Source organism: Theropithecus gelada, chromosome X, assembly GCF_003255815.1.
Source record: "Theropithecus gelada isolate Dixy chromosome X, Tgel_1.0, whole genome shotgun sequence".
In the NCBI taxonomy this organism is placed as follows: Eukaryota; Metazoa; Chordata; class Mammalia; order Primates; family Cercopithecidae; genus Theropithecus; species Theropithecus gelada.
The window spans coordinates 76,312,777-76,340,338 of NC_037689.1; the positions used below are offsets into that span (position 1 = coordinate 76,312,777).

Below are 27,562 nucleotides of genomic sequence, written 5' to 3' on the forward strand. Positions count from 1 at the left end.
GTGTGTGGCTTTATTTCTGGGTTCTCTATTTTGTTCAATTGATTTACATGTCTATTTTTGTATCAGAACCATGCTGTTTTGATTACTATAGCCTTTTAGTATAATTTGAAGTCAGGTAATGTGATGCCTCTAGTTTTATTCTTTTTGCTTAGGATTGCTTCGGCTATTTAGGTTCTTTTTCCATATTAATTTTAGGATTGCTTTTTTAATTCTGTGACAGAGGACATTAGTTTTATAGGAATTGTGTTGAATCTATAGATTGCTTTGCACAGTATGGTAGTTTTAATACTATTAATGCTTTCAATCCATGGGCATGGAATGTTTTTCCATTTGTTTGTGCCCTCTTCAGTTTCTTTCATCAGTTTTTTATGTTTCTCTTTGTAGAGATCTTTCACCTCCTTGGTTAAATGTATTCCTAGGTATGTTTTGTGTGTGACTATTGTAAATGGGATTGAGTTCTTGATTTGGTTCTCAAGTTGGACACTGTTGGTGTATAGAAATGTTAATAATTTTTGTATGTTGATTTTATATCCTGAAACTTTACTGAAGTAGTTTATCTGGTCTGGGAGTCTTCTGGAGAAATCTTTATGGTTTTCTAGGTATAGAATCATGTCATCAGGAATAGAGATAATTTCTTTTTTTTTTTCCGAGACGGAGTTTTGTTCTTGTTGCCCAGGCTGCAGTGCAACGGCGCAATCTAGGCTCAGTGAAACCTCCACCTCCTGGGTTCAAGTGATTCTCCTGCCTCAGCCTCCCAAGTAGCTGGGATTACAGGCATGCGCCACCATGCCCAGCTAATTTTTGTATTTTTAGTAGAGACAGGGTTTCACCATGTTGGCCAGGCTGGTCTTGAACTCCCGACCTCAGGTGATCCACCTGCCTCGGCCTCCCAAAGTGCTGGGATTACAGGCATGAGCCACCACACCCGGCAGAAATGCATTAACTTCATTGTTTACCCAAAATTTATTCAGGAGTTGGTTGTTTAGTCTCCCTGTACTTGTGCGGCTTTTAGAGTTCCTCTTGGTATTGATTTCTAATTTTATTCCACTGTAGTGTAGGAGGATGCCTGATCTGATCTAGTTGTTTTTTAATTTATTGAGACTTGCTTTATGACCAAGCCTATGGTCAATGTTAGGGAATGTCCCATGTTCATATAAGAAGAATGTATATTCTGTGATTATTGAGTGGAGTATTCTGTAGATATCTATTAGGTCCACTTGGTTGAGAATCCAATTTAAGTGCAGAATTTCTTTGCTACTTTTTGTCCTTGATGATCTCTCTAGTGCTGTCAGTGGGGTACTAAAGTCCTCCACTATTATTGTATGGCAGTCTACCTCTTTTTGTAGGTCTAGCAGTATTTGTTTTATAAATCTAGATGTTCCAATGTTGGGTGCATATGTATTTAAGATAGTTAAATCTTCTTGTTGAATTGAGACCTTTATCATTTTGTAGTGCCCTTCTTTGCCTTTTTAAAAACTATTGTTGGTTTAAACTCTGTTTTATCTAACACAAGAATAGCAACCCCTGCTCTTTGTTTTCCATTTGCATGACAGATCTTTCTCCATCCCTTCACCTTGAGCCTATGAGTTATTACCTGTGAGATAGGTCTCTTGATGACAGCAAAAGGATGGATCTTGCTTTTTTATTCCAATTTGCCACTCTATCTATCTCTTTTAAGTGGAGTATTTAGGCCATTTACATTCAAGTTTAATATTGACATATGAGGTTTTGTTCCTCATGGTGGTGTTTGCTAGTTTCTTTGTAGTCTCAATTGTGTAATTGCTTTATAGGGTCTGTGAGCTTTGTATTTATACATGTTTTTGTGGTGGCAAGTATCATTCTTTTGTTTCCATGTTCAGAACTCCTCTGAACCTTTCTTATAGCTCTGGTCTGGTGGTGACGAATTTCCTTACTGTTTGCTTGTCTGGGGGAAGACTTTGTTTCTACTGCATGTATGAAGCTTAATTTGGCAGTATATGAAATTCCTGGTTGCCAATTTTTTTTTTTCTTTAGGGAAACTAAAAATAGGCTCCCAATCACTTCCAGCTTTGTAACATTTCCACTGAGAAGTCTGTGGTTAGCCTGATGGGTTTTCTCTGTAGGTAATTTGGCCCTTTTCTGTAGCTGCCTTTAAGACTTTTTTCTTTTGCATTGACTTTGAATATTCTAATGCCTGTGTGCCTTGGGGATGGTCATCTTCTATAATGTTTTGCAGGAGTTCTCTGGATTTGAAATTCCTTTAGTGAATTTTTCAGTTCCAGCAGTTCCATTTTTTTTTTTTTTTTTTTTCTTAATATGGCTACCTCATCTTGCATATCCTGAATCGTTTTTCTGGTTTCTTTATACTGGATTTCAACTTTCATTTGGATCTCATTGAGGTTTCCTTGCAATCCATATTTTAAATTACTTATCTGTCATTCCAGACATTTCAGTCTGCTTAGGAGCCATTGCTAGAGAGCTATTACAATCCTTTGGTGTTGTGAAAACACTTCTTGTACTGCTGGAGTTCTTGCACTAATTCTTTCTCATCCAAGGGAACTTTTGCTTCCTATTTTTGAATTTGCTATCATTTCCATGGGACTTTTTCTTTCCTTCTTTTCTTTCCTTTGGGTGCTTTACTGTGGTGCATGTTGTGTATGATTATTTAGCTTTGTTTTTGGTACTTTTAGGGGGCCAAGGTGCTGTACAGATTCCTTGGTTGTGGATAGCTTCTATGCTGTAGCTTTCTCAGATGCTGCTTTTTGTAGTGAAGTATTAGCCATTAGAGCTGAAAATCTCCTGTAGGGTTTAGGGTGCAGAGGTCCCTGTGGACTTATCTTAAGGGCTAGAATTAAGCCTTTCTGTTAGCAGATTTTAAATTTTATGATGCAGTTCAGGATACAGACCAGTAGACGGCACTCAAGAGTAAAAGACAGCAGGTAGGTTGGTGTCAGGTGGAAGTACCTGCCCTGATGCAGGGATGGTGGGAAGAGATTACATTAGGGTGCACTCCCATTCCTGATCCTGTGCTGGCAAGAACATGATCAGCTTCTCTTTTGTGCCCTTGTTGTAGGGCTCCTGACCTTCATTTCATAAGGACTTTGTCCTTTGGTTCCCATGAGTATGCCCCTCCGATAGCTACCACTAAAATGGGTTTGGGTTAGTCTTTCCCCCAGACCAAAACAGGCAACTCAGTGATTTGTCTGTCTCTCCTTGCTGGGACAGTGCCACTCTGTCGGGAGAAGAAGTTGAGCCTTGCCCTTGGATAAAGCCCAAGCAGCATGTGACTCACTTGTAGTAGGGCTGGAGCCACCATGTAATGCATGAAATATGCTTTGTCCAAGTGTGCGTTAGCTGGCTCCTGGTGGGAAATACCACTGCTGCATCTGTAGCACTGTAGGTGTGGGGGAAGGGTTTGGCAGGAGATGATCTTCTCTCCATGTCTAACCCTAACCCTAACTACCATCCTGTCCAAAGCAATCTATAGATTGAACACAATTCCTATAAAACTACTACTGTCTTCTGTCACAGAATTTAAAAAGAAATCCTAAATTTCATACAGAAAAAGAACCTAAATAGCCAAAGCAATCCTAAGCAAAAAGAATAAAACTAGAGGCATCACATTACCCAACTTCAAATTATACTAAAAGATTATAGTAATCAAAACAGCATGGTATTGATACGAAAATAGCCACGTAAATCAATTGAATAAAATAGAGAGCCCAGAAATAAAGCCACACACCTACAACCAACTGATCTTCAACAAAGTTGACAAAAACAAACAATGGGCAAAGGACACCCTATTCAATATATGGTGCTGGGAAAACTACCTAGCCATGTGCAGAAGAATGAAACTGTACTCATATCTCTCACCATATATAAAAATTAACTAAGGATAGATTGAAGACTTAAATGTAAAAACTCAAACTATAAAAACCCCAAGAGAACCTAGGAAAAACTCTTCTGGACATTATCCTAGGGAAAGAATTTATGACTAAGACCTGAAAAGCAATTGCAACAAAAACAAAAATTAATAAAGGAGATTTAATTAAACTAAAGAGCTTCTACACAACAAAAGAAACAATCAACAGAATAAGCACAGAACGTACAGACGTACAGAATGGGAGAAAATATTTCCTAAGTATGCATCCAACAAAGGACTAATATCTAGGCTCTATATGAAACTTAAACAAATCAAATCAATAAGGATAAAACAACCCTATTTAAAAGTGGGCAAAGGGCATAAATAGACACTTCTCAAAAGAAGACATACAAGTTATCAAAAAACACATGAAAAACTACTCAACATCACTAATCATCAGGAAAATGCAAATTAAAACCACAATGAAATACCCCTTCACACCAGTCAGAATGGCTATAATTAAAAAGTCAAAAAATAACAAGACATTGGCAATGATGCAGAGAAAAGGGAATACTTATATACTGTTGGTGGGAATGTAAATCAGTTCAACCTCTATGGAAAACAGTCTGGAGATTTCTCCAAGAACTTAAAATAGAACTACCATTCAACCCAGCAATCCCACTACTGGATATCTACTCAAAGGATTTTCCTTTATTTATTTTAAATTGTTTTATCAAAAAGACAACTGCACGTGTGTGTTTATCACAGCACTCTTCACAATAGCAAAGACTTGGAGTCACCCAGGTGCCCATCATTGATGGACTGGATAAAGGAAATGTGGTACATATACACTATGGAATACTATGCAGCCATAAAAAAAGAATGAAATCATGTCCTTTGCGTAGCATGGATGAAGCTGGAGGTCATTATCCTAAGTGACTTAATGTAGGAACAGAAAATCAAATACTACATGTTCTCACTTATAAGCGGGAGCTAAACAATGGTTACACATGGACATAAAGATGGGAATCAATGAGCAGTGGGGCCTCCAAAAGGTGAGAAGAAGGGAGGGGGGCAAGGGATGAAAAACTACTTATTGAGTACTATGTTCACTATTTGGGATATGGGGTCACCATAAGCCTAAACTCCAGCATCACCCAATATACTCATGTAATAAACAATACACCCATGGGCCAGGCACGGTGGATCACGCCTGTTATCCCAGCACTCTGGGAGGCCGAGGCAAGTGGATCACCTGAGGTCAGGAATTTGAGATCACCCTGACCAACATGGCAAAACCCCATCTCTACTAAAAATACAAAAATTAGCCGGGCATGGTGGCATAAGCCTGTAATCCCAGCTACTCGGGAGGCTGAGGCATGAGAATCATTTGAACCTGGGAGGTGGAAGTTGCAGTGAGCCGAGATTGTGCCACTGCACTCCAGCCTGGGTGACAGAGCAAGACTCTGTCTCAATAAACAAACAAACAAACAAACAAACAAACAAACCTGCACATGTACCTCCTGAATAAAAAATAAAATAAACACAACAAACTAAGGTTTTATTTACTGTGAGTAGGAGTCTCGCTCTGTTGCCCAGGCTGTAGTACAGTAGTGCAATCATGGCTCACTGCAGCTCTTATCAGTAATAGTTTTACAGTGTTAGGTTCTTATTAAGTTCTCAAATACTTCAATATTTATCCAAGAGTTACAGATCGATATAGAAACACAGCTGGAAGGGGCTTTCATAGATTTCTAGGCTTATGCTTCCATAAACTTCATAGATGTACACATGTTGTTGTAGAAAAAGAACAGATGCTTGTCACAAGGCCAGGAAAGATTAGGTTTGCAGACACTTTGAAGGGTGAGGGGGAAGGGAATTTGTTGGCCAAAACGGAAAAAGGAAAAACAACTCAGCAAAATGAGATTGAGTCCTGTTAACAGGCTCTCCACCTCACCGACTGAACCCCAGGTACCACCCAGGAATAGGACAGGTCAGACTCCTCCCCTATACAAACGGGGTGAACTTCCTGGGGCCCCACCGCATCCTCCCAGTGCATAGGTGGACATTATTTAGAAAGAATCAGTGGGGCGTTAGCGGGTAGGGCAGGCTTCATCTGGGACCAGCAGTCTGGTGTTTCAACCTTCAGGATGTTTTAGGCTTAAAGGTTTTCAACCTTCAGGGGTTTCACTGGGGGACCCTTGGCTGTCACCTGCATCTGTCAATATGTTAGATGCTTTCACCTATACTAATTCCAATCCTGTATCTTAGGTATTATTTTCCCTATTTTACAGATAAGAGAACTGAGGATAGTAAAAGTGACATGACTTAAAGTTTATATATCTAATTTGAGGCACAGTCCAGTTCTACTACTTTACCACTTTACAACACCATAGAGAGCATCAGAGAACTAGATGAGCAGACACTAATAATATCCTATATTTGTAAAGCATTTAATAAATTACAAATTATTTCTAATATATTATCTTATTTAACCTTCACAACAATCTTAAGTTACACAAAATGGGTATTACTAAAACTTCACTTTATAGTTGAGGAAACTGAAGCTCAGAGAGCAATTAAGTAGTCTAAGATCACATTGACAGTAAATGACGGAGCTGAAATCCTGAGGTTTTCCTCAATATATCTATAGTCCTTTGTGAAAGCAAAACCATGTCAGAAATGAGACTAAGCATAACATGTAAAAGTTTGGTATTTGTTTTTGAAAAATCACAAGTCATAATAAAAATTTTTCTCCAAAAGGAAATTTTTTATATTTATAAAAATGCAAATATTATTCTTATCACCCTCCCACTCCAAACCTTTAAAGGTCCTGGTAATTATTAAAGTTATTTCCACTGAATTACTAATGCAAAAGACTCACAAATTGTTCTGCATATAGTAAAGAGTTATTACAAGTCACTTACAGGAAAGTAGGTTTCCACAATTTCAAAATTCAGAAATCCAATTACAATCCATACCAAGAGGGTGGCAATGGAAACAAAAACAATAAAAGGAACAAAATAGCCACTGAGTTTGTCTGCAAACTGCTGGATAGGAGCCTAGAATTAAAAATAACAACAATAATAATAAGAAGCATATCAAAGTCTTTTTTGATACTGAATGCAGAGTATATTTAGTAGTTAGCACAAATAGAAATATTTTAACAAACTTCATGTTAATGGCCAGGTGTGGTGGCTCACACCTGTAATCCCAACACTTTGAGAGACTAAGGCAGGATGATAGCTTGAGTCCAGGAGTTTGAAACCATCCTGGGCAACTTAGGGAGACCCTGTTTGTATAAAAAAATTGTTTTTAAATTAGCTGGGTGTGCGGGCATGTGCCCACACACAGTCCCAGCTACTCGGGAGGCTGAGGCAGAAGGATTGCTTGAATTTAGGAGGTCAAGTGCAGTGAGCCATGATGGTGCCACTGCACTCCAGCCTGGGCAACAGAGTGAGACCCTGTCTCAAAGCAAAAACAAACAAACTCCATATTAATGCAACTAAAATTTTTATCGGAAAACGTAAAAACTAGGTGAAGATTTATACTGAGAAGGCTTTAAAGAAAATAGTTTGTTTCTCCTAGGGAGTTAAGTTACCTTTGATGTTTGTGCCTCTTCCACAAGTTTGACAATTTGAGAAAGGGTTGTGTCTGCTCCAACATGAGTTGCACGGATAAGCAGCGACCCATTCTGGTTAATGGAACCAGCAATCACTGTGCTGCCAGGTTTCTTAGCCACAGGCATTGCCTCCCCTGTATGGAGGGTAGAGATACATTTAAGGAGCATAAATGATCACTATCATGAAACATATCATTATTTGTTACTTGCCAAAAATATCTAGATATAAAATAGAATCTGAACAAATGCCTAGGTAAAAGTTGCTTTCCCCTCTCCCTTGTATCAATTCCCTAGGCCAAAGCCAGGAATATAAACCTTGAACGGGAAAAACCTGTATGGTAGCTCTTGTTGGCAGATACTTTTAGAGTTTCACCCTAGTCCTAGAACATCGGTTCTTAACCTGTTCTCAAGGAACCTTTAGAAATGTAGGAGGGAGTTTTTGTTTGTAATAATGACTGCACGGGATGGGGAAAGGGGTGCTACTACTTCGATTTAGTGTGCCAGTGCCAGGGTCAGGGACACTGAATTGTACTACAGTGTGTAAGAGAGTCCCCCAGAACTAAGAATTGCTCCATCCAAACTGGCAATAGCACCCCTATAGAGAAGCACACAGTCTCGTTGGGCACAGTGGCTCATGCCTGTAATCCTAGCACTTTGGGAGGCTGAGGCAGACAGATGGCTTGAGCTCAGCAGTTCAAGACCAGCCTGGGCAACATGGCAAAACCCTATCTGTACAAAAAAAATACAAAAGTTAGCCAGGCATGGTGGCATGTGCCTGTAGTCCCAGGTACACGGGAGGCTGAGGTGGGAGGATTGTTTGAGCCCAGGAGGCAGAGGATACCATGAGTCGAGATTGTGCCACTGTACTCCAGCTTGGGTGAGAGGGTAAGACCCTGTCTCAAAATAAACAAAATAAAATAAAGGAAGAAACACATAGTCCCACATTACTTCCACATGGTTCATAAACTGAGTTTCTTCTAGGACTATCAGAGAGTTGAGATGGGAAAGGTATCATTTTGGTTCTGCTTCAGATTTTACCTAAGATTTCTAAAACTATGCCAGGCTTATTCCCTTAGAGTAGACCCTGATGTGGAAAACCTGGACTCGTATCATAGCTCAGATTAGACCAGTCTTTACAGCAGAAAGACAGAATAGGTATTTGCCCAGGAAAATTTGCCAAAGTCCATCAGGTGTACAGGAAACTGAGACAACTTCCTTTGGTTATGCATTCTAGTAGCTAATAATCTCCAGTGATAAAAGCCTTCAATAGCTGATATGGTTTGGCTCTGTGTCCCCACCCAAGTTTCATCTCTAATTGTAATCCCCACATGTTGAGGGAGGGACCTATAATCCCCACATGTCAAGGGAGGGAGGTGATTGAGTCATGGGGTGCCATTTCCCCCATGCTATTCTTGTGATGAGTGAGTTTTCACGAGATCTGATGGTTTTGTAAGTGTTTGGCATTTCCCCTGCTGGCACTTCTCTCTGTTGCCTTATGAAGAAGGTCATTGCCCCTTTCACCTTCTGCCAAGATTTTAAGTTTCCTGAGGCCTTCCCAGTCATGCAGAACTGTGAATCAATTAAACCCCCTTCCTTCATAAATTACCCAGTGTTGGATATTTCTTTAGAGCAGTGTGAAAACCGACTAATGTAGTAAATGGAGTAAGTTGTTACCACAGGGAGTAGGGCACTGCTATAAAGATACTTGAAAATGTGGAAGCGACTTTGGAACTGGGTAATGGGCAGAGGCTGGAACAGTTTGGAGGGCTCAGAAAAAGACAGGAAAATGTGGGAAAGTTTGGAACTTCATAGAAACTTGGTGAATGGTTTTGGCTTTTTTTGTTTTGTTTTTTTGTTTCTGTAACAGAGTTTCGCACTTCTTGCCCAGGCTGGAGTGCAATGGCGCAATCTCGGCTCACTGCCACCCCTGCTTCTTGAGTTCAAGTGATTCTTCTGCCCCATCCTCCCAAGTAGCTGGGATTACAGGCACACTCCACCAAACCCAGCTAATTTTATATTTTTAGTAGAGAAGGGGTTTCACCATGTTAGTCAGGCTGGTCTCAAACTCCTGACCTTAAGTGATCCACCAGCCTCGGCCTCCCAAAAGTGCTGGGATTACAGGCATGAGCCACTGCACCCAGCCAAACTTGTTGAATGGTTTTGATCAAAATGCTGATAGTCATGTGAACAATGAAGTTCAGGCTGAGGTGGTCTCAGATGGAGATGAGGAACTTATTGGGAACTGGAGTAAAGGTCCCTCATGCTATGCTTTAGAAAAGAGACGGGTGGCATTTTGCCCCCACCCTAGAGATCTGTGGAATAGTGAACTTGAGAGAGATGATTTATGATACCTGGCAGAAGAAATTTTTTCAGCAGCAAAGCATTCAAGATGTGACCTGCATTATTCTGAAAGCATTCAGTTTTATGTGTTCACAAAGAGATGGTTTGAAACTGGAACTTACATTTAAAAGGGAAGCAGAGCATAAAGGCTTCGAAAATTTGCAGCCTGACAATGCAATAGAAAAGAAAAACCCATTTTCTGGGGAGAAATTCAAGCTGGCTGCAGAAATTTGCGTAAGTAATGAGGAGCCAAATGTTAATCACCAAGACAATGGGAAAAACATCTCCAGGACATGTCAGAGATCTTGGCAGTAGCCCCTCCCATCACAGGCCCTGAGGCCTAGGAGAAAAAATGATTTTGTGGGCTGGGAACCAGGGCCTCTGATGCTCTGTGCAGCCTTAGTGACATGGTATCCTGCATCCCAGCAGCTTCAGCTCCAGTCAGGGCTAAAAGGAGTCAAGGTAAAACTCAGGCCATTGCTTCAGAGGGTGCAAGCCCCAAGCCTTGGCAGCTTCCATGTGGCGTTGGGCCTGCAGGTGCACAGAAGTAAAGAACTGAAGTTTGGGAATCTCTGCCTAGATTTCAGAGGATGTATGGAAATGCCTGGATGTCCAGGCAGAAGTCTGCTGCAGGGGAGGAGCCATCATGGAAAACCTCTGCTAGGGCAGTACAGAAGGGAAATGTGAGTCTGGAGCCCCTACACAGAGTCCCCAATGGGGCACTGCCTAGTGGAGCTGTGAGAAGAGGGCCACTATCCTCCAGACCACAGAATGGTAGAGATTCACCAACAGCTTGTACTGTGCACCTGGAAAAGCCACAGACACTCAACACCAGCCTGTGAAACCAGCCATTTTGGGGGGGCTGTACCCTGCAAAGCCACAGGGGTAGATCTGACCAAGACTTTGGGAGCCTACTTCTTCTTGCATCAGCATGACCTGGATGTGAGACATGAAGTCAAAGGAGATCATTTTGGAGCTTTAAGATTTATTAAGATTTAATGACTGCCCCAATGGATTTTAGACTTGCATGGGGCCTGTAGCCCCTTTGTTTTGGCCAATTTCTCCCATTTGGAATGAGAGCATTTATCCAATGCCTGTACTCACATTGTATCTTGGAAGGAAATAGTTTTTGATTTTACAGTCTCATAGGTGGAAGGGACTTGACTTGTCTCAGATGAGAGTTTAGATTGTGGACTTTTGAGTTAATGCTGAAATAAGACTTTGGGGGACTGTTGGGAAGGCATGATTGGTTTTGAAATGTGAAAAGACATGACATTTGGGAGGGGTCAAGGGTGGCATGATATGGTTTGGCTCTGTGTCCCCACCCAAATCTCATCTCAAATTGTAATCCCCACATGTCGAGGAGGGGAGGTGATTGAATCATGGGGGCAGTTTCCCCTATGTTGTTCTCATGATAGTGAGTTCTCATGAAACCTTATGGTTTTATAAGCATCTGGCATTTCCCCTGCTAGCACTTCTCTCTCCTGCTGCCTTGTGAAGAAGGTCCTTGCTTCCCCTTTTCCTCCACCATGATTACAAGTTTCCTGAGGCCTCCCCAGACATGTGGAACTGTGAGTCAATTAAACTTCTTTGTTTTATAAATTACCCAGTTTCAGGTATTTCTTCATAGCAATGTGAAAATGGACTAATAGCATAACTAAAGCCACAAAGTAAATCTGAGGAAACTGATTTAATACAGTCTTAAAAGAACTTATTTTCTTTGTTCATAATTTATGTATTCATAGCTTCGACAAAAAGTGCTTCATCTTTCATGTCTATTCTTCTTAACATTTTGGTCATGATCCTTTGAAAGAACATACCTGTGATGAGGGACTCATCTACCATAGAATGTCCTTCAATAACACGACCATCCACTGGAAATTTGCCTCCTGGAACTACTTTAATGATATCTCCACGTTGTACAAGTTCTACATCCACTTGTTCTTCACTGGATATAAGTTAACATAAAAAGCACCATTATAATATGCTTCCTACCCTGACCTCTCCATGCAAGCTCTTTAGTTCACGTCAAGCTTGTGGCTCCATAATTACTACCAATGGAAGCTAGAACCAACATTTAAGCTAGGAACTAGTATGTCAGTTTTGCTTACTGTTAATGAACAGTACAGTAGCTAGCACAAAGTAGGCACTCTAAATATTTTTTTGAACAGTCATTGTTAAAAAATGAAAGTTTTAAAAAATAATGTAATAGGTTTCATTTAACTAAAACTTTATTTATTATGTAATTTTGCCTAAACAATTTTATGAGTATAAAAATGAGAAATACAAAAGATTGAAATCTAATCAAGTCTTTAGCTTTATCTTCCAATTTACAAGTAACACAGGAGTTATAGAACAAGTTAAATGAAACCAAAAGGAAGCAAAGAGATAAATTCAGATTGTGGGATATTCTACAGAACAACTGATGGCTATTTCTTCAACAAGTCAATTGTTTTGGGGGCAGGAGGGAAGGAAGGAGAATGAAAAGAAAGAAGGGAGGTACTGTTTTAGATTAAAAGAACATAAGTCATATGATAGTCAAATGCGATGATGCATGGATCTTGTTTGAATTCTATTTCAGGCAAAGAGACTTAAAACATTTTGGAGACAACAGGAGAAACGTGAATATGAACTGGGTCTTAGGTGACATTAAGGAATTAATGTTCATTTTGTTAGGTACAATATGGTAGTATAGTTATACCAGAATATATCCTTTTTAGAGATAATACAGACTATTTAGCAGTAAAACAATATGACTGACATTTGGTTTAATACTACTGCAACAAGAAAGAAAGATAAAATGGATAGATGAAGCATGGCAAAATGTGGATAATTTTTATATCTGGGAGACAGATTATGTGAATTCATGATAGTCCTTTTTCTACTTCTGTGTATATCTGAAATTTTTCTTAAGAAGTTAAAAAAAGAGAAGAGGGAAGAGGGAAGATAAATACCTGAGAAGGATATTATCAGAATCAAGAGTTACAATGGTTGCTTCTGTAGCTTGTAGTGAAATTAGCTTTGCAAGAGCCTCTGATGTTTTGCCCTATAAATTAAAACAAACACATTGAAAATGCTAAGGAAGAAAAAGTTCAAGTCTTAACTAAAATAAAAATACAATCTTTAGCATTTACCCAAAAGACAGCTTTAGGAATATTAATTTGTTCAAAAATTAATATGAAAATGTTTCACTTCAAAATGTTTGAATGTTTTACTTCAAAATGTTTCACTAGAAAATGTTTCACTTCAAAAAGATAAAGTACACAAAATATTTTATTTTTTATTTATTTATTTTTTTGAGACAGAGTCTCACTCTGTTACCCAGGATGCAGTACAGTAGCGTGATCTCGGCTCACTGCAATCTCTGCCTCCTGGGTTCAAGCAATTCTCCTGCCTCAGCCTCCCGAGTAGCTGAGATTACACGCCTGGCTAATTTTTGTATTTTTAGTAGAGATGGGGTTCACCATGTTGGCCAGGCTGGTCTCAAACTCCTGACATTGTGATCTGCCCACCTCGGCTTCCCAAAGTGCTGGGATTACAGGCATGAACCACCACGCCCAGCCTAAAAGTACACAAAATATTTTTAAAAGTATTATTAGGGATAATTTATGAAGAAATTATATAAATTAATAAGAAAAACATGAGGAACCCAATAAACACACAGGCAAAGGACATATACAGGCAAATCATTCAAAAGGAATATAAACATCCGATGATGAAAAAATGTTTATCCCCACCATTAATGGAAGAAACACAAACTAAAGTAACCCTGTAATACCATTTAATGTCTATTAACTTAGCAAGAATTTGGGGGGGATGCAATGCTGGTGAAGTTGTAGTAAAAATACTTCACTGATGTACCCCTGCTGGCAAAAACTGTTACAACTTGTAGCATGAACCAGAGAAATATTTATGCCCTTTAACCCAGTAATCACATCCTCTGTAATGTCTTCCAAGATATTAGCTCAATGGAAATGACTATTAGACATGAATATGTTCAATGCAGGATTATCTAAAAATAAAAAATTAGAAACAATCTAATGGTGAAAAATACCTGAATGGTTTAGTAAATTAAAGCAAACTGACATGACAGACTTACTCAGAAATATTAGATAATTATCTAGACTGCAAAAATGGGGAAAAACTTTACAGTGTTAAGGGTACAAAGTAACATGAATACTATATTTGCAACTCTGTTAAATAGAAAGGTATGTAGAATGGAATTAGAAAATGATTTACATTATAGCAAGGGAATATGGGTGAATTTTTTCTATCATTATTTTAAACCATGTGGTCATGTCAATTTTCAATTAATAATGTGATGGTAAGTAAACAAGTGATAAGTATTTCTCATTTGTCTCTCTTAAAATAAACAGACATACTGTACAATCTACAGTATTAATTCCATATTTGGTAAATCTTCTAAATGGATATTTAACTTAAAATATTGCCAAAATGAAAATACGTCTTTCAGTAAATGGTTAACTACATAAAAACATGTATTTCCAAGGATTGGCCTAAAAAATACTATGGTCATTTATCCACCCAACATTTTAACAAATGTCACCCTTTCTTACTTTACCTTTGCTATATGTTCCAGCCATCGGCCTAGTGCAATAAACACAAACAGCATAGGGGGTGTGTCAAAGAAAGTAATAGGGTTCACTTTGGCTCTTTCATACATTGCAACTAGAAGAATAACCAAAGAGTAGGCAAATGCAATGGTGGTTGCCAGCACAATCAGTACGTCCATATTTGCTGTCTTATGCTTCAGTGCTTTATAAGCCTGAATGTAGAAGTACCAGCCTCCGAAAAACTGCAATATAGGAATGATAATCAATGAATTTTTAAAAATTCATATATATATCAACAACTTAAAGTATCAATAGTCATTTTCTTTGGCTTTTAGCTAACCCATAAACACTAGAAGGAGATTAAGCCAAAACAATCATGTTTGTATTTCAATAGATGTACATGCAGAGGGAGGTATTCAAATTGCTGCATAAGCCTGTGGGGGCTATCATCTACGATCCAATGGATATTCCATAATACAAGGAAAATCAGATGTTTCTTCCATTTTTTTTTTTTTTTTTTTTTTAAGAGACGGTCTTGCTATGTTGCCCAGGCTGGTCTCAAACTCCTGGCCTCAAGCAACCCTCCTGCCTCGGCCTCCCAAGTAGCTGGGATTACAGGCATGAGCCATCACACCAAGCAGATTTTTCTTTCTGAGGCCAGCAAAAACAGGAACTAGGAAAGGAGTTACTTTTTTTTGTATAAAACTCACCCATCTTTCCAAAACTCAAACTAAGTGGTGTATCACAAGCTATGAAATCTGTTGGCTGTTTTTGTTGGTAAATATAACTGGAAAGCTTATTTCATTAAAACAGAGAAACTAAGATGTTTTAAAAAATCATTATTGCCTTTTATAAGGGTCAGATAAAGGAAAATATTTATTTGATAGAAGTATTCTATTCCTCAGTAAAAGTTTATCTCGAAAAAAGAGTTTAAAACATACAGAAAGTAATGAACTGAAGTGCCAGGAAGAAATAACAAAAATAAAGTCATTGAGCTGGGTGCAGTGGCTAGTGCCTGTAAGTCCTAGCTACTCAGAAGGCTGAGGCAGAAGGACTGCCTGAGCCCAGGAGTTCAAGACTGCAGTGAGCTGTGCTTGTACCACTGTATTCCAGCCTGGGTGACAGAGCAAAACCCCATCTCTAAAAAAAAAAAAAATAGATAAATAAAAATTTAAAAATAAAATAACGTTATATACAGTAGTAGATATAAATACCAAATCCAAAAAACTTGACCTCTTTCTTAGGGGTTAAATGGCGTCTATTATCTACTTAAATAACTACTCAGTTGAAGATTATTTTTGTAAAGCATATGGCATAAAATGATCAGACTTCTGGCTAACATCAGTTTTGTAGTTGAAAATAAAACCTTGCCTGCCAAATTTTGCTTATTTTTCATTATTAACAAATATATTTGCTAACAATTCACTTGCCTGTACAGGTACACACAATAAAAAGGACAGCAAATTCATAATGGACAATCCTGGAAGAATCTGGCGCTCCAGGAACATAGAAGAATGAAGGTTGATCATTTCTTCTTTACTCATGTTTTGACTATGGTGAAGAGTTGCAAAGTGGTGGTCCATAACCATCATATATATCATCAGTCCCATTACAGGAATACAAAAAAACAGACTCACAACAAAAGACCGCCTCCATCTTACATGGAAAAAGTAAAAAAAGAAAAATAATGGTCATAAATAGCTAACAGGTAAAGATTCTATGTACTATAGAGAGATACACATTGTGACCATTTCATCCAGTATAAGGATGATATTATAAAAACTGACATGCAAAAAGGATGTTAAACTTGTAATAAGGAGTCAAAATTTGTTTCTTACTGACACTCTAAAAGTACTTACTGTCTTATTTCTCGTTTATGATCTAGGTGACTTGCTGACCGATCCTTCTTGACCAAAGAGGCTTCAAAACCTAAGCTCTAAGGAAATTCATGAGAAAAAATTATTTCAGTGAACATACATTGGGTATAGAAATTCTAAGCCATGGTATTGTCATTAAGAACAGTTCCATTACTGAGGGCAAGTCACTCTGGGGAATACAAAGATGAAGATGTGCTTCCTGTTCTTGATTGCCTTTATTTTCAAACTTTCATCAAAGAAGTGAATATTTCCTTAATTCTAGTTAATACCTATCCTATATATAACAGTTTAACTCAAGTACAACTGTCCTCAGTAGAGGTTCTCATTAATAGGCCATAAAAGCTAGCACCAGGCTGGGCATGGTGGCTCATGCCTGTAATCCCAGCACTTTGGGAGGCCGAGGCAGGCAAATCACAAGGTCAGGAGTTCGAGAGCACCGGTCTCTACTAAAAATACAAAAAATTAGCTGGGCGTAGGGGCAGGCGCCTGTAATCCCAGCTACTCGGGAAGCTGAGGCAGGAGAATCACTTGAACCCAGGAGGCAGAGGTTGCAGTGAGCTGAGATCACGCTACTGCACTCCAGCCTGGGCAACAGAGTGAGACTCTGTCTCAGGAAAAAAAAAAAAAAAAGCTAGCACCATACTAAATAGATTATTCAAGGCCTTGCATATGCAGTATTTATTCTTGTTTTATCAGAAAAAGAACATGAACAAAAATCATTTTCCCCAATAAAACAAAGTATAAAAAGGAAACTACCCCTAAGCAAGATTTATCTGACCATAGATAGTAATACACATTATATTTCCAACTTCTAGGGGAAATGCTGCCATCTTACATTTGTTGGCAGTGCACAGTGAATAGAACAAGCATGAGCTTTGGAGTCAGAGTAATTAGGCTCAAATCCCAGTTATGACAGTTACTAGCTATGTGACTCTGGTAAGTAACTTAACTTCTCTTAATCTGGGTTTCCTCACCTCCATAATGAGTATGACCACATTGCTGTGGCAATTAAGGGTTGAAGCTTTGCAGTCTTGGTAACCGGCACATAGTAGGTACTCAGTAACACTAGTTTCACAAAAATGGTAATGGTAATGTCATCTATACTAATAGGATCTTAATTGAACCATTAAGATGCTTTAAATCACTTGAACACCAATTCTATAGCATACTGAAACTTTAAAAATACATTCACATGTATTACCACTTAAGATTTATTGAAGAACACAGGATGAATCTGTCACAAAGAAAGGGTTGTGTTGTTTGTTTTAGAGACAGGGTCTCTCTCATGGTAACCTTGAACTCCTGGGCTTAAGCAATCCTCCTACCTCTGCTTCTCGTGTGACTAACACTATGGGCGCGTGGCGCCACACCTGGCTAATTATTTTCATTTCTGTTGCAGAGACAGGGTCTCACTATGTTGCCCAGGATGGTCTTGAACTCCTGGCCTCAAGTGATTCTGCCGTCTAGGCCTCCCAAAATGCTGAGATTATAGGCATGAGCCACCATGTCCAGCTGGGTTTGGTCTTTTAAATTTCTTACTTTAACTTAAAAATAGGTCTTTTGTTTTGACCTAACAAACAAAAAACCATCAAGCAGGATTCTTCACTTTCTTAGTAACTACTATGAATCTTATTTATAACAAATTATACTTTATTTTCATTTTCTAAATATTTTGCATGTTTTGTGGTTCTAACTTGTTTGCTCCTGATTAATAGTGTAAATGTACCTTTGCCTAACTTTTCCTGAAAAAGACCAAAAAAAAAAAAAGCAGACACATTTATATTAAATTTTGAGACAGATCTTGTTTGAAGTATTCAAAGGAGTTAGATTTTTTTTCATTGCCTCTATCTGATGCAAACCAGAAATGATTCACGGGAATGCTGATTAAATAGGTAAGAACACAGAAACATAAATTCTTGGCACTTACTTCAATTGTATGGATAATATCTCTGGGACCAATAATTTCTGGGTCATATTTAATATGTGCTTTGTTGGTTGCCAAGGCCACGGAGCAGTACAGGATCCCTCTGTGATTTGTGAGACTCGACTCTATTTTATGTACGCAGGAGGCACACGTCATTCCTCTCACCTGTTAAAGACAAAGCATTTATTATTCAGGAATATACTTTTTCCACCATTAAACATGAGTTATCTTTTTTTTTTTTTTTTTTTTCCCAGACAGAGGCTCTTGCTCTGTCATCCAGGCTGGAATACAGCGGCGCAATCTCGGCTCACTGCAACCTCCGCCTCCCAGGTTCAAGTGATTCTCCAAGTAGCTGGGGTTACAGGCATGTTCTACCATGCCCGGCTAATTCTTTTGTCTTTTTTGTAGAGACGGGGTTTCACCATGTTGGCCAGGCTGGTCTCGAACTCCTGACAAGTGATCCACTGTGCCCAGCCCGAGTTACCACTTTTCACAAAAGGACTCATGGGATTGCCACACAAGATCTTAATTGCACTACTAGTATGCTTTAGATATGATCATTAGGATATCATTTTTATACCACATTCAACAAATATATGGTCCCAGATAGAAAAGGATCTCATTAAAAGTCTCCCAATTCCTGTCACTACTACTCAGTGATAGAGGATTTGACATTTATTATTGTTTCTTGTATCCAAAGTCTTGCTTCCCTCTGGATTTTTTTTTTTCATCCTGCTAAAGTATATAACCACTAGTATAACCTTTAGTGAAGTTAATGGATGGCAAAAGTGTTTTGACTATTTATGTCTAAAAAATGTAATTTTCCCTATATCTTGAGTGGGGTTATAGTTTAGCTGGGCATTAAATTCTAAGATGGATGGGCATGACTTCTAGAATGACTGTGTGAGGAGCTCAGCAAATCCTTTCCTCAAAAAGCAATGATAAAACTGACAAAAGTATCAAAAAATAGCCATTGAAATACTCTGGAAATTGACCAAATGGCATACCACAAATTAAGAAGGATTTATTCAAGAATATCTGCTGAAGGGATATCAGTGCAAATGGTGCAGTAAGACCTCTAAAATTCTCTCTGTAAAAGCCATGAGAAAACGGGCAGAAATTGTAAGAACCATCTTTTTCCAGAAATCTGGAAATCAAACAAAAGTTTGCAGCAATCTAGGAAGCATTTATTCAAGAAAACAAGATGGAGTACAAAAAAATAGAATGAATAAGACATAGTATTTCATAGCACAACAGGATGAATATAGTCAATAATAACTTAATCATACATTTAAAAATAACTAAAAGAGTATAAATGGATTATCTGTAACACAAAGGATAAATGCTTGAGGGGATGGATACCCCATTTTATATGTGTTTGTTACTCATTGCATGCGTGTATCAAAACATCTCATATACCTCATAAATATATGCACATGCACCTACGCTGTACCCAGAAAACTTGTGTTCTAAACAACACCACCAAGGAAGTAAAGAGACAATACCAGAATGGGAGAAAATATTTGAAAATCATATATCAGATAAGGGACTTGTATCTAGAATACATATTCTTACAACTCAGTAATAAAAAGACAAACAATCCAATTAAAAATGGGCAAAAATGGTCAGGCGCGGTGGCCCACGCCAGTAATCCCAGCACTTTGGGAGGCTGAGGCGGGTGGATCATAAGGTCAGGAGATCGAGACCATCCTGGCAGCATGGTGAAACCCCCGTCTCTACTAAAAATACAAAAAAATTAGCCGGGCGTGGCGGCGGGCGTCTGTAGTCCCAGCTACTCGGGAGGCTGAGGCAGGAGAATGGTGTGAACCTGGGAGGCGGAGCTTGCAGTGAGCCGAGATGGCGCCATTGCACTCCAGTCTGGGCGACAGAGCGAGGCTCCGTCTCAAAAAAAAAAAAAAAAAAAAAGGCAAAAATTTGAATTGTTTCTCCAAAGAACATTTATGAAAGGCCAATAAGCACAAGAAGAGATACTCAACATCATTAGTCATCAGGGAAATGCAAATCAAAACCAAAATGGGATACCAGTTCGCTTCCACTGAGATGGCCATAATAAAAAGGTAATAGCAAGTGTTGACATGCATATGGAACAATTGGAACGTCAATACAATGTTGGTGGGGATATGAAATGATACAGCTGCTTTAGAAAAAGTTTGGCAGTCCCTTAAAAGGCTAAATATAGAGTTACTAGATGACTTAGTAATTCCACTTCTAGGTATATCCCCAAGGGAATTAAAAACATAAGTTCACACAAAAACTTGTACATGAATGTTCATAGCAGCATTACTTACAATAGCAGCAATATTCATAAAGTGGAAACAACCCAATTGTCCATAAACTGATGAATAAATCAACAAAATGTAGTATATTCATACAGCAGAATATTATTTGGTAATACAAAGGAATGCAGTAATGATACATGCTAGAACACGGATCAACCATGAATACACTATGGTAAATAAAAGAAGTCGGTTACAAAGGACCACATATTATATTATTCCATTTATATGAAATGTCCAGAATAGGCAAATCTATACAAATATAAAGTAGATTAGTGGTTGCCTAGGGCAGAGAGAGCAGAACCAGTACAGGTAAGAGATTAGGACTAAAGAATGACTACTAATGAGTTTTATTTTAATGGGGATGAAAATGTTTTGAAATCAGATAGTGGTGATAGTTGCACAGTCTGTGAATATACTAAAGTGCACTGGGTTGTACACTTTAAAAAGGTGAGTTTTATGGTATTTCAAAAAAGCTATTATTTTTCAATCCTTAAAAACATATAAAAGCCTACTCATTCTTTATCACTCTTTTTAATATCTACTCAGTATCCCATGATATGGATGTATCATAATGTATTTAGTCCCTAATGACTGAAATTTAGTTTTTCCCTATCTTTTGCTATTGTAAACAATACTATAATGAACATCTTTGCATATATATCATTTCATACATATGCAAACATGTCTGTTGGATAAATTTCTACAAGTGGAACCTCTGAGGCAAAGGCTGTGTGCAATTTCACCTTTGACAGATATTGCCAAATTGCAAAGGCTATGTGCAATTTCACCTTTGACAGATATTGGCAGCTTGTATCAATGTACACTCCACCAGCAATACATGAGAGATCAAAAACACAGTGTTAACAAAATTGTTAACTTTACCAATCCAATAGGTGAAAATGGTACTTCAGTGCCATTTTAATTTGCTTTACTCATTACAAATGAAGTTGAACATCTTTTCATGTTTAAGAGGTATCGTTTTTGCTTTTCTGTGAACTGTCAGTTCACATCCTTTATCATCAAAAAGAAATTTTGGGTTGATGATGTTTGTCTTATTGATGTATAAAAGTTCTTCATATATGAAGAAAATTAACCTTCATCTATGATATGAATTATAATTATTTTAATTGCCTTTTGACTTTCCATTCAGTGTTTTCCTCCCAAGAAGAAATGTTTAGGTATCTGAATTCATCAATCTATTAATCTTTTCTTTTATCGGTTTTGTATCATATTTTAGAAAAACGCTTCCTACTCCAATATTGTTTTTTTCTCTTTTTTTTTCTTTTCTTTTTTTTTTTTTTTTTTGGTGAGAAGGAGTTTCACTGTTGTTGCCCAGGTTGGAGTGCAATGGCATGATCTTGGCCCACTGCAACCTCCGCCTCCCAGGTTCAAGCAATTCTCCTGCCTCAGCTTCCTGAGTATCTGGGATTATAGGCGCATGCCACCATGCCTGGCTAATTTTTTGTATTTTTAGTAGAGACAGGATTTCACCATGTTGGCCAGGATGGTCTTGAACTCCTGACCTCAGGTGATCCACCCACCTCGGCTTCCCAAAGTGCTGGGATTACAGGCATGAGCCACTGCGCCCGGCCTCTAATATTGTTGTATAAATGAATTAGATGTTATCATTGGGAAAAGCTAGATGAAGGCTACATGGAAATTTTCTGTACTATTTTTGTACTTCCTTGTGAGTCTAAAAGTATTTCAGTGATGAATTGATGGATTGATGTATGATAAAGCAAATACAGTAAAATATTAATTGTAGAATCCAGCTGGTGTATATAGGGTATCTACTGTACAATTCTTCTGACTTTTCTGTATGTCTGAAAGTTTCATAATATTGAAAAAAAATGCTCCAAATATTTCTTCTAGTAATTTCATGATTTCATTATTTGCATTCAATTTTGGGAGGCGGGCAAAGTCTTGCTCCGTCCCCTAGGCTGGAGTGCAGTGGCATGAACACAGCTCACTGCAGCCTCAACCTCCCAGGCTCAAGCAATCCTCCCACATCAGCTTCCCGAGTAGCTGGGACTACAGGTACATGCCACCACATCTCGCTAAAGTTTTACTTAATTTTTATTCTTATTTTTATTTTTTAATTTTTTGAGATAGAATCCCACTGTGTCGCCCAGGCTGGAGTGCAGTGGCACAGTCTTGGCTCAGTGCAACTTCCACCTCCCAGGTTCAAACAATTCTCACGCCTCAGCCTCCCGAATAGCTGAGATTACAGGCGCACGCCACCACACCCAGTTAATTTTTGTATTTTTAGTAGAGAGGGGTTTCACCATGTTGGTCAGGCTGGTCTTGAACTCCTGACCTCAGGTGATCTACCCACCTCGGCCTCCCAAAGTGCTGGGATTACAAGCATGAGCCACCACGACTGGCCTAAATTTTTACTTTTTGTAGAGGTGGGGTTTTACCTGTTGCCTGGGCTGGTCGTGAACTCCTGGGCTTAAGTGATCCTCCCACCTCAACCTCCCAAAATGCTGAGATTACAGGCGTGAGCCATCACACCCAGCCTACATTCAAATTTTTGCTTAAACTGGAACTTATTTTGGTACAAGGTTAATTATTTTAATTATACAAATAAATACATTCTAGCTGTAAAATTTTCAGTGTTGAAACGATGCAAGTTTCTCTTTGCTCTTCTCCCTCAATCCCACTCTCTTCCTGAGATAAACACTGTTAATCATGTGTATACACTAGTCTTTTCTCTAGGTGTTTATATACATACATAAGTACATATACATGTAGTTTTGCATTTTTTACTAAATGGGATTATGCCACAAGTATTACACTGCAACTTGCTTTTTGCTTAAGTAAATAATATGTCCTAGAAATCTTTACTTGTCAGTTAATATTGATTTATTTTACTCTTTTAACATATGTATTGTATTCTACAATATGTCTATACATAATTTATTTAAACATTCCCTATTAAAGGACATTTAATATAGATTGGTTCTAAATTTTTGCTCTTAAAATTATATAATAAATATAATCTTATGAATGTTCATATTCCTTTTTTAAAAAAAAACAAAGTCTCATTCTGTCACCCACGCTGGAGTGCAGTGGTGTGATCTCAGCTCACTGCAGCCTCCACCGCCTGGGTTTAAGTGATTCTCATGCCTCAGCCTCCAGAGTAGCTGGGACTACAGGAGCACACCATCACACCTGGCTAATTTTTGTATTTTTCATAGAGATGGGGTTTCACCATGTTGACCGGGCTGGTCTCGAACTCCTGACCTCAAGTAATCCACCCACCTCAGCCTCCCAAAGTGCTGGGATTACAGGTGTGAGCCACCCTGCCCAGCCATATATGATCATATTTCCACAGGAAAGAATCCTAGCAGCTGATTTGCTGGGTTGGAGAAAGTGATCAATTTAAATCAATATGCCTTACACCGGGTTTTAAGACTTTATAAAATTTGAGTCTTTAATGCATCTGGAATTTATTCAATTACATGCTACTAGATAGGAATCATACTGTATTTTAAAAGTTAATTTTCATTTATTCATTCAAACCCAATTCTTTTTTGGTTAATAGAGATATGACAATTATCTTTTTACATTCCATGCTTGAAGAGTACCATTAAATCATACCTTATCCTTCCATTTTCCAGTTTCCTTAATTTTAATCATATCTTATTTTCCCCACCTTTAATTATCTTCACAACTCTTCTCTGAACCTTACCAAGTTTTTTTCTGGAAATTTTATTAATCACACAAAAATTCTTACTTACAACAAGTTCCAAAACACCATCTCCTTCATCAGCATTTTCTATCACAGTGGCTCCAAATCCAAGCTCTCGGATGAACTCTGCTATCATTGGGGGTTGTATAACAGTAGGATTATACCTTACTTCTGCCTTGCCAGCCATCAGGGCCACAAGTATAGAATATATTCCTAAGAGCATTGATAAGAAAAACAATACAGGTAACATTCTTTTTAAAAAGAGTAATGTTATAATTACCTTTTAATATTCTCAAATATGAAAGGATTTCTCTTAAGTATGAAAGGATTAAAGTGAATCTGGAGAAATTTATTATTTAACTTTTATACCAGTCTTGACCCCAAGCAATTAGAACTATTCCAAAAGATTGCCTCATTTTTCTTAAACTTTTTATTATGGAAATTTTCAATTATGTGTATGTGTGTGTGTGTGTGTGTGTGTGTGTGTGTGTATAAGAACATAATAAACTTGATGTACCCATCACCTTGCTTCATAATACTTGGCTAATCTTATTTCATATACATTCCTACACCCACCACTCACTGCCCTCTACCCAGATTATGCTGAAGCAAGTCCCAGACATCACATCATTTCATGTGTAAATATTTAAATATGCACCTCTAAAAAACACAGACTCTTTTTAAAAAACCAAAATACCATTTTCACACCTAAAATAATTATTCAATATCATCAAATATCCAGGCAGTATTCACTTTTTTTTTTTTTTTTTTTTTGAGATAAAGTGTCGCTCTATCACCCAGGCTGGAATGCAGTGGCCGGATCTCAGCTCACTGCAGGCTCCGCCTCCCGGGTTCACGCCATTCTCCTGCCTCAGCCTCCCGAGTAGCTAGGACTACAGGCGCTCGCCACCTCACCCAGCTAGCTTTTTGTATTTTTTTTTCAGTAGAGATGGGGTTTCACCGTGTTAGCCAGGATGGTCTCGATCTCCTGACCTCGTGATCCGCCCCTCTCGGCCTCCCAAAGTGCTGGAATTACAGGCTTGAGCCACCGCGCCCGGCCAGTATTCACATTTTTACAATTGTCTTATAACTGTTTACTAGTTTAACAGTTTTTTGTTTGACTTGGATCCAAATAAGGCCTATGAATTGCAATTGCTTGAGACTGTATCTTGTACATATAAAGCATTTTTAGAAATTAATAAGACAGAGTACTAGAGAAAGGGACTCGGCTGGGCATGACTGCTCATGCCTGCAATCCCAGAACTTCGGGAGGCTGAGAAGGGCGGATCGCTTGAGTCCAGGAGTTTGACACCAGCCTGCGCAATATGGCAAAATCCTGTCTCTACAAAAAAATACAAAAATTAGCTGGGCATGGTGGTGCATGCCTGTGGTCTCAGCTACTCAGGAAGCTGAGGTGGGAAGATCACTTGAGCCTGGGAGGTCGAGGCTGCAGTAAGCAGTGTTCATGCCACTGCAATGCACCATGTGTGACGGAGTAGGATCCTGTCTCAAAAAAAAAAAAAAAAATAGAGAAAGGAGTTCATGCACTTATGAAATCATAATTGTAGCAAAGAATCCAAAAATATACCAACATACACATTATAATACATCAAATAATACTCATTTATTTAAATTATCAGGTTTTAGTGTCTGACACACAGTAATCTAAAAAGCTCTTATTCCTAGAAAAAAAGTCCCACGCAACTTGCTAACCAAAAAAAGGAGTTCATTTTATGGCAGTCATGCTGTTCACTAGTGCAAACCTTTTTTTTAACAACCATTCCACTTTTCTAGGCCAGCTAATGCTGTCATTGCCAGGAAGAAAATTAATTCTACATAGCAAAAATAAAGCTCTTTCTAGGAATCTGTGGCATTTGATGGCTACCTGCAGGGAATGGTGATCAACAGTCCATAGGTCAAGTCTGAGGTTTGATAAAAAAGAAAAAGTGATTAAATATTAATTTAATAGCTTTAAATAAGTAAACAGAATAGTGGAGGGTGTAAGGGGAAGTGGGGATGGTTAATGGGTACAAAGAAAAAGAATGAATAGGACCTAGTATTTGATAGCACAACAGTGTGACTATAGTCAATCATAATTTAATTGTACATTTAAAAGTAACAGAGTATAACTGAATTGTTTATAACACAAAGGATAAATGCTTGAAGGGATGGATACCCCAATTTCCATGATGTGATTATTATGCATTGTATGTTTGTATCAAAACATCTCATGTACCCTATAAATATACACACCTACTATATACTCACAAAAATTAAAAATTAAAAAAATAGATAAACGTATACACGGTGAAAAAAAGAAAACAAAATACCTAATATAATCTAATTTTTCTATATAAAGTGCTTACATTTTGGGCTTTGCTGGTATCAAACAATTCAGGTGATCAGTTCATGGGGAAGTGTCAGTAATATGGGAAAGGTATAGAGAAAGTAGGAAAAAATCTTTTTGCTTCAGCTGAATGTAATCTATGGGCAAACAGAAATAGAAGGGAAAATTTGATTTTTCAAATGCCGAAATCATAAGTTCAATACTTATGTAAATTGCAGATAGTTTAAAAAACTCTTCAAACGATCATAAGAACTCTTTCTATTCATTTCTTAAAATATAATGCAGGGCCAGGTACAGTGGCTCATGCCTGTAATCCTAGCACTTTGGGAGGCCCAGGTGGGTGGATCGAGGTCAGGAGTTCAAGACCAGCCTGGCCAACATAGTAAAACTCTGTCTCTACTAAAAATACAAAAATTAGCCAGGCATGGTGGCACACACCTGTAGTCCCAGCTATTAGGGAGGCTAAGGCAGGAAAATCGCTTGAACCCAGGAGGCAGAGGTTGCAGTGAGCCAAGATGGTCCCATTGTACTCCAGCCTGGGCAACAGAGTGAGACTTGTCTCAAAATATAAATTACATATATATTTCATATATTTCTATATTATATTAATATACATTTATATATTTATATATAACATATTATATATATATATATATATATATGTATAATGCAGACTAAATTGAGAGAAGACCAATGCTACTTAGTCAAAAAAAAAAAAGTGAATGTAGTGACTCCACCTAGGCTAAAGTTATTTCTAACTGGGCTAAGAGGTTGTAAAAGGGATAATATGGAAGTAATTAGAAGAATCAGCTTAACAGACTTAAAAAAAATTGTAACTGGCATAGGCATTGCTTGTCTCATGAAGAAGGTTATTTCTGAATTGCCCCAAAATAGTTGGTTCTTAAATTAAATAGAAACCTTGAATGCTTCTTTTTGCTTTCATTTGCTTGGCAACCTCCCTCCTTTTCTTTTTAAATTAATCTAAAAAAGAATAATAGAAGCTTTAGCCTTGAGTGCATCCCAGTTAGAAAGAATGGAGGCTA

General features: G+C 38.1%; 1 protein-coding gene across 3 annotated transcripts in view; it reads right to left on the reverse strand.

Moving 5' to 3' along the window:
- Positions 1-27,562, reverse strand: part of ATP7A (ATPase copper transporting alpha) — a 144,590-nt gene that overhangs the window by 22,927 nt on the left and 94,101 nt on the right. For 2 of the 3 annotated variants that reach the window (XM_025373492.1, XM_025373493.1), the window contains 9 exons: positions 24,222-24,385; positions 18,182-18,343; positions 16,237-16,313; positions 15,808-16,033; positions 14,386-14,619; positions 12,758-12,849; positions 11,624-11,751; positions 7,443-7,597; positions 6,769-6,903 (listed from right to left, as the gene is read on the reverse strand). In XM_025373492.1, the coding sequence (XP_025229277.1) occupies positions 6,769-6,903; positions 7,443-7,597; positions 11,624-11,751; positions 12,758-12,849; positions 14,386-14,619; positions 15,808-16,033; positions 16,237-16,313; positions 18,182-18,343; positions 24,222-24,385 (1,373 nt within the window). The remainder of the gene's footprint in view (positions 1-6,768; positions 6,904-7,442; positions 7,598-11,623; positions 11,752-12,757; positions 12,850-14,385; positions 14,620-15,807; positions 16,034-16,236; positions 16,314-18,181; positions 18,344-24,221; positions 24,386-27,562) is intronic. The other variant, XM_025373494.1, reaches the window with a different exon arrangement.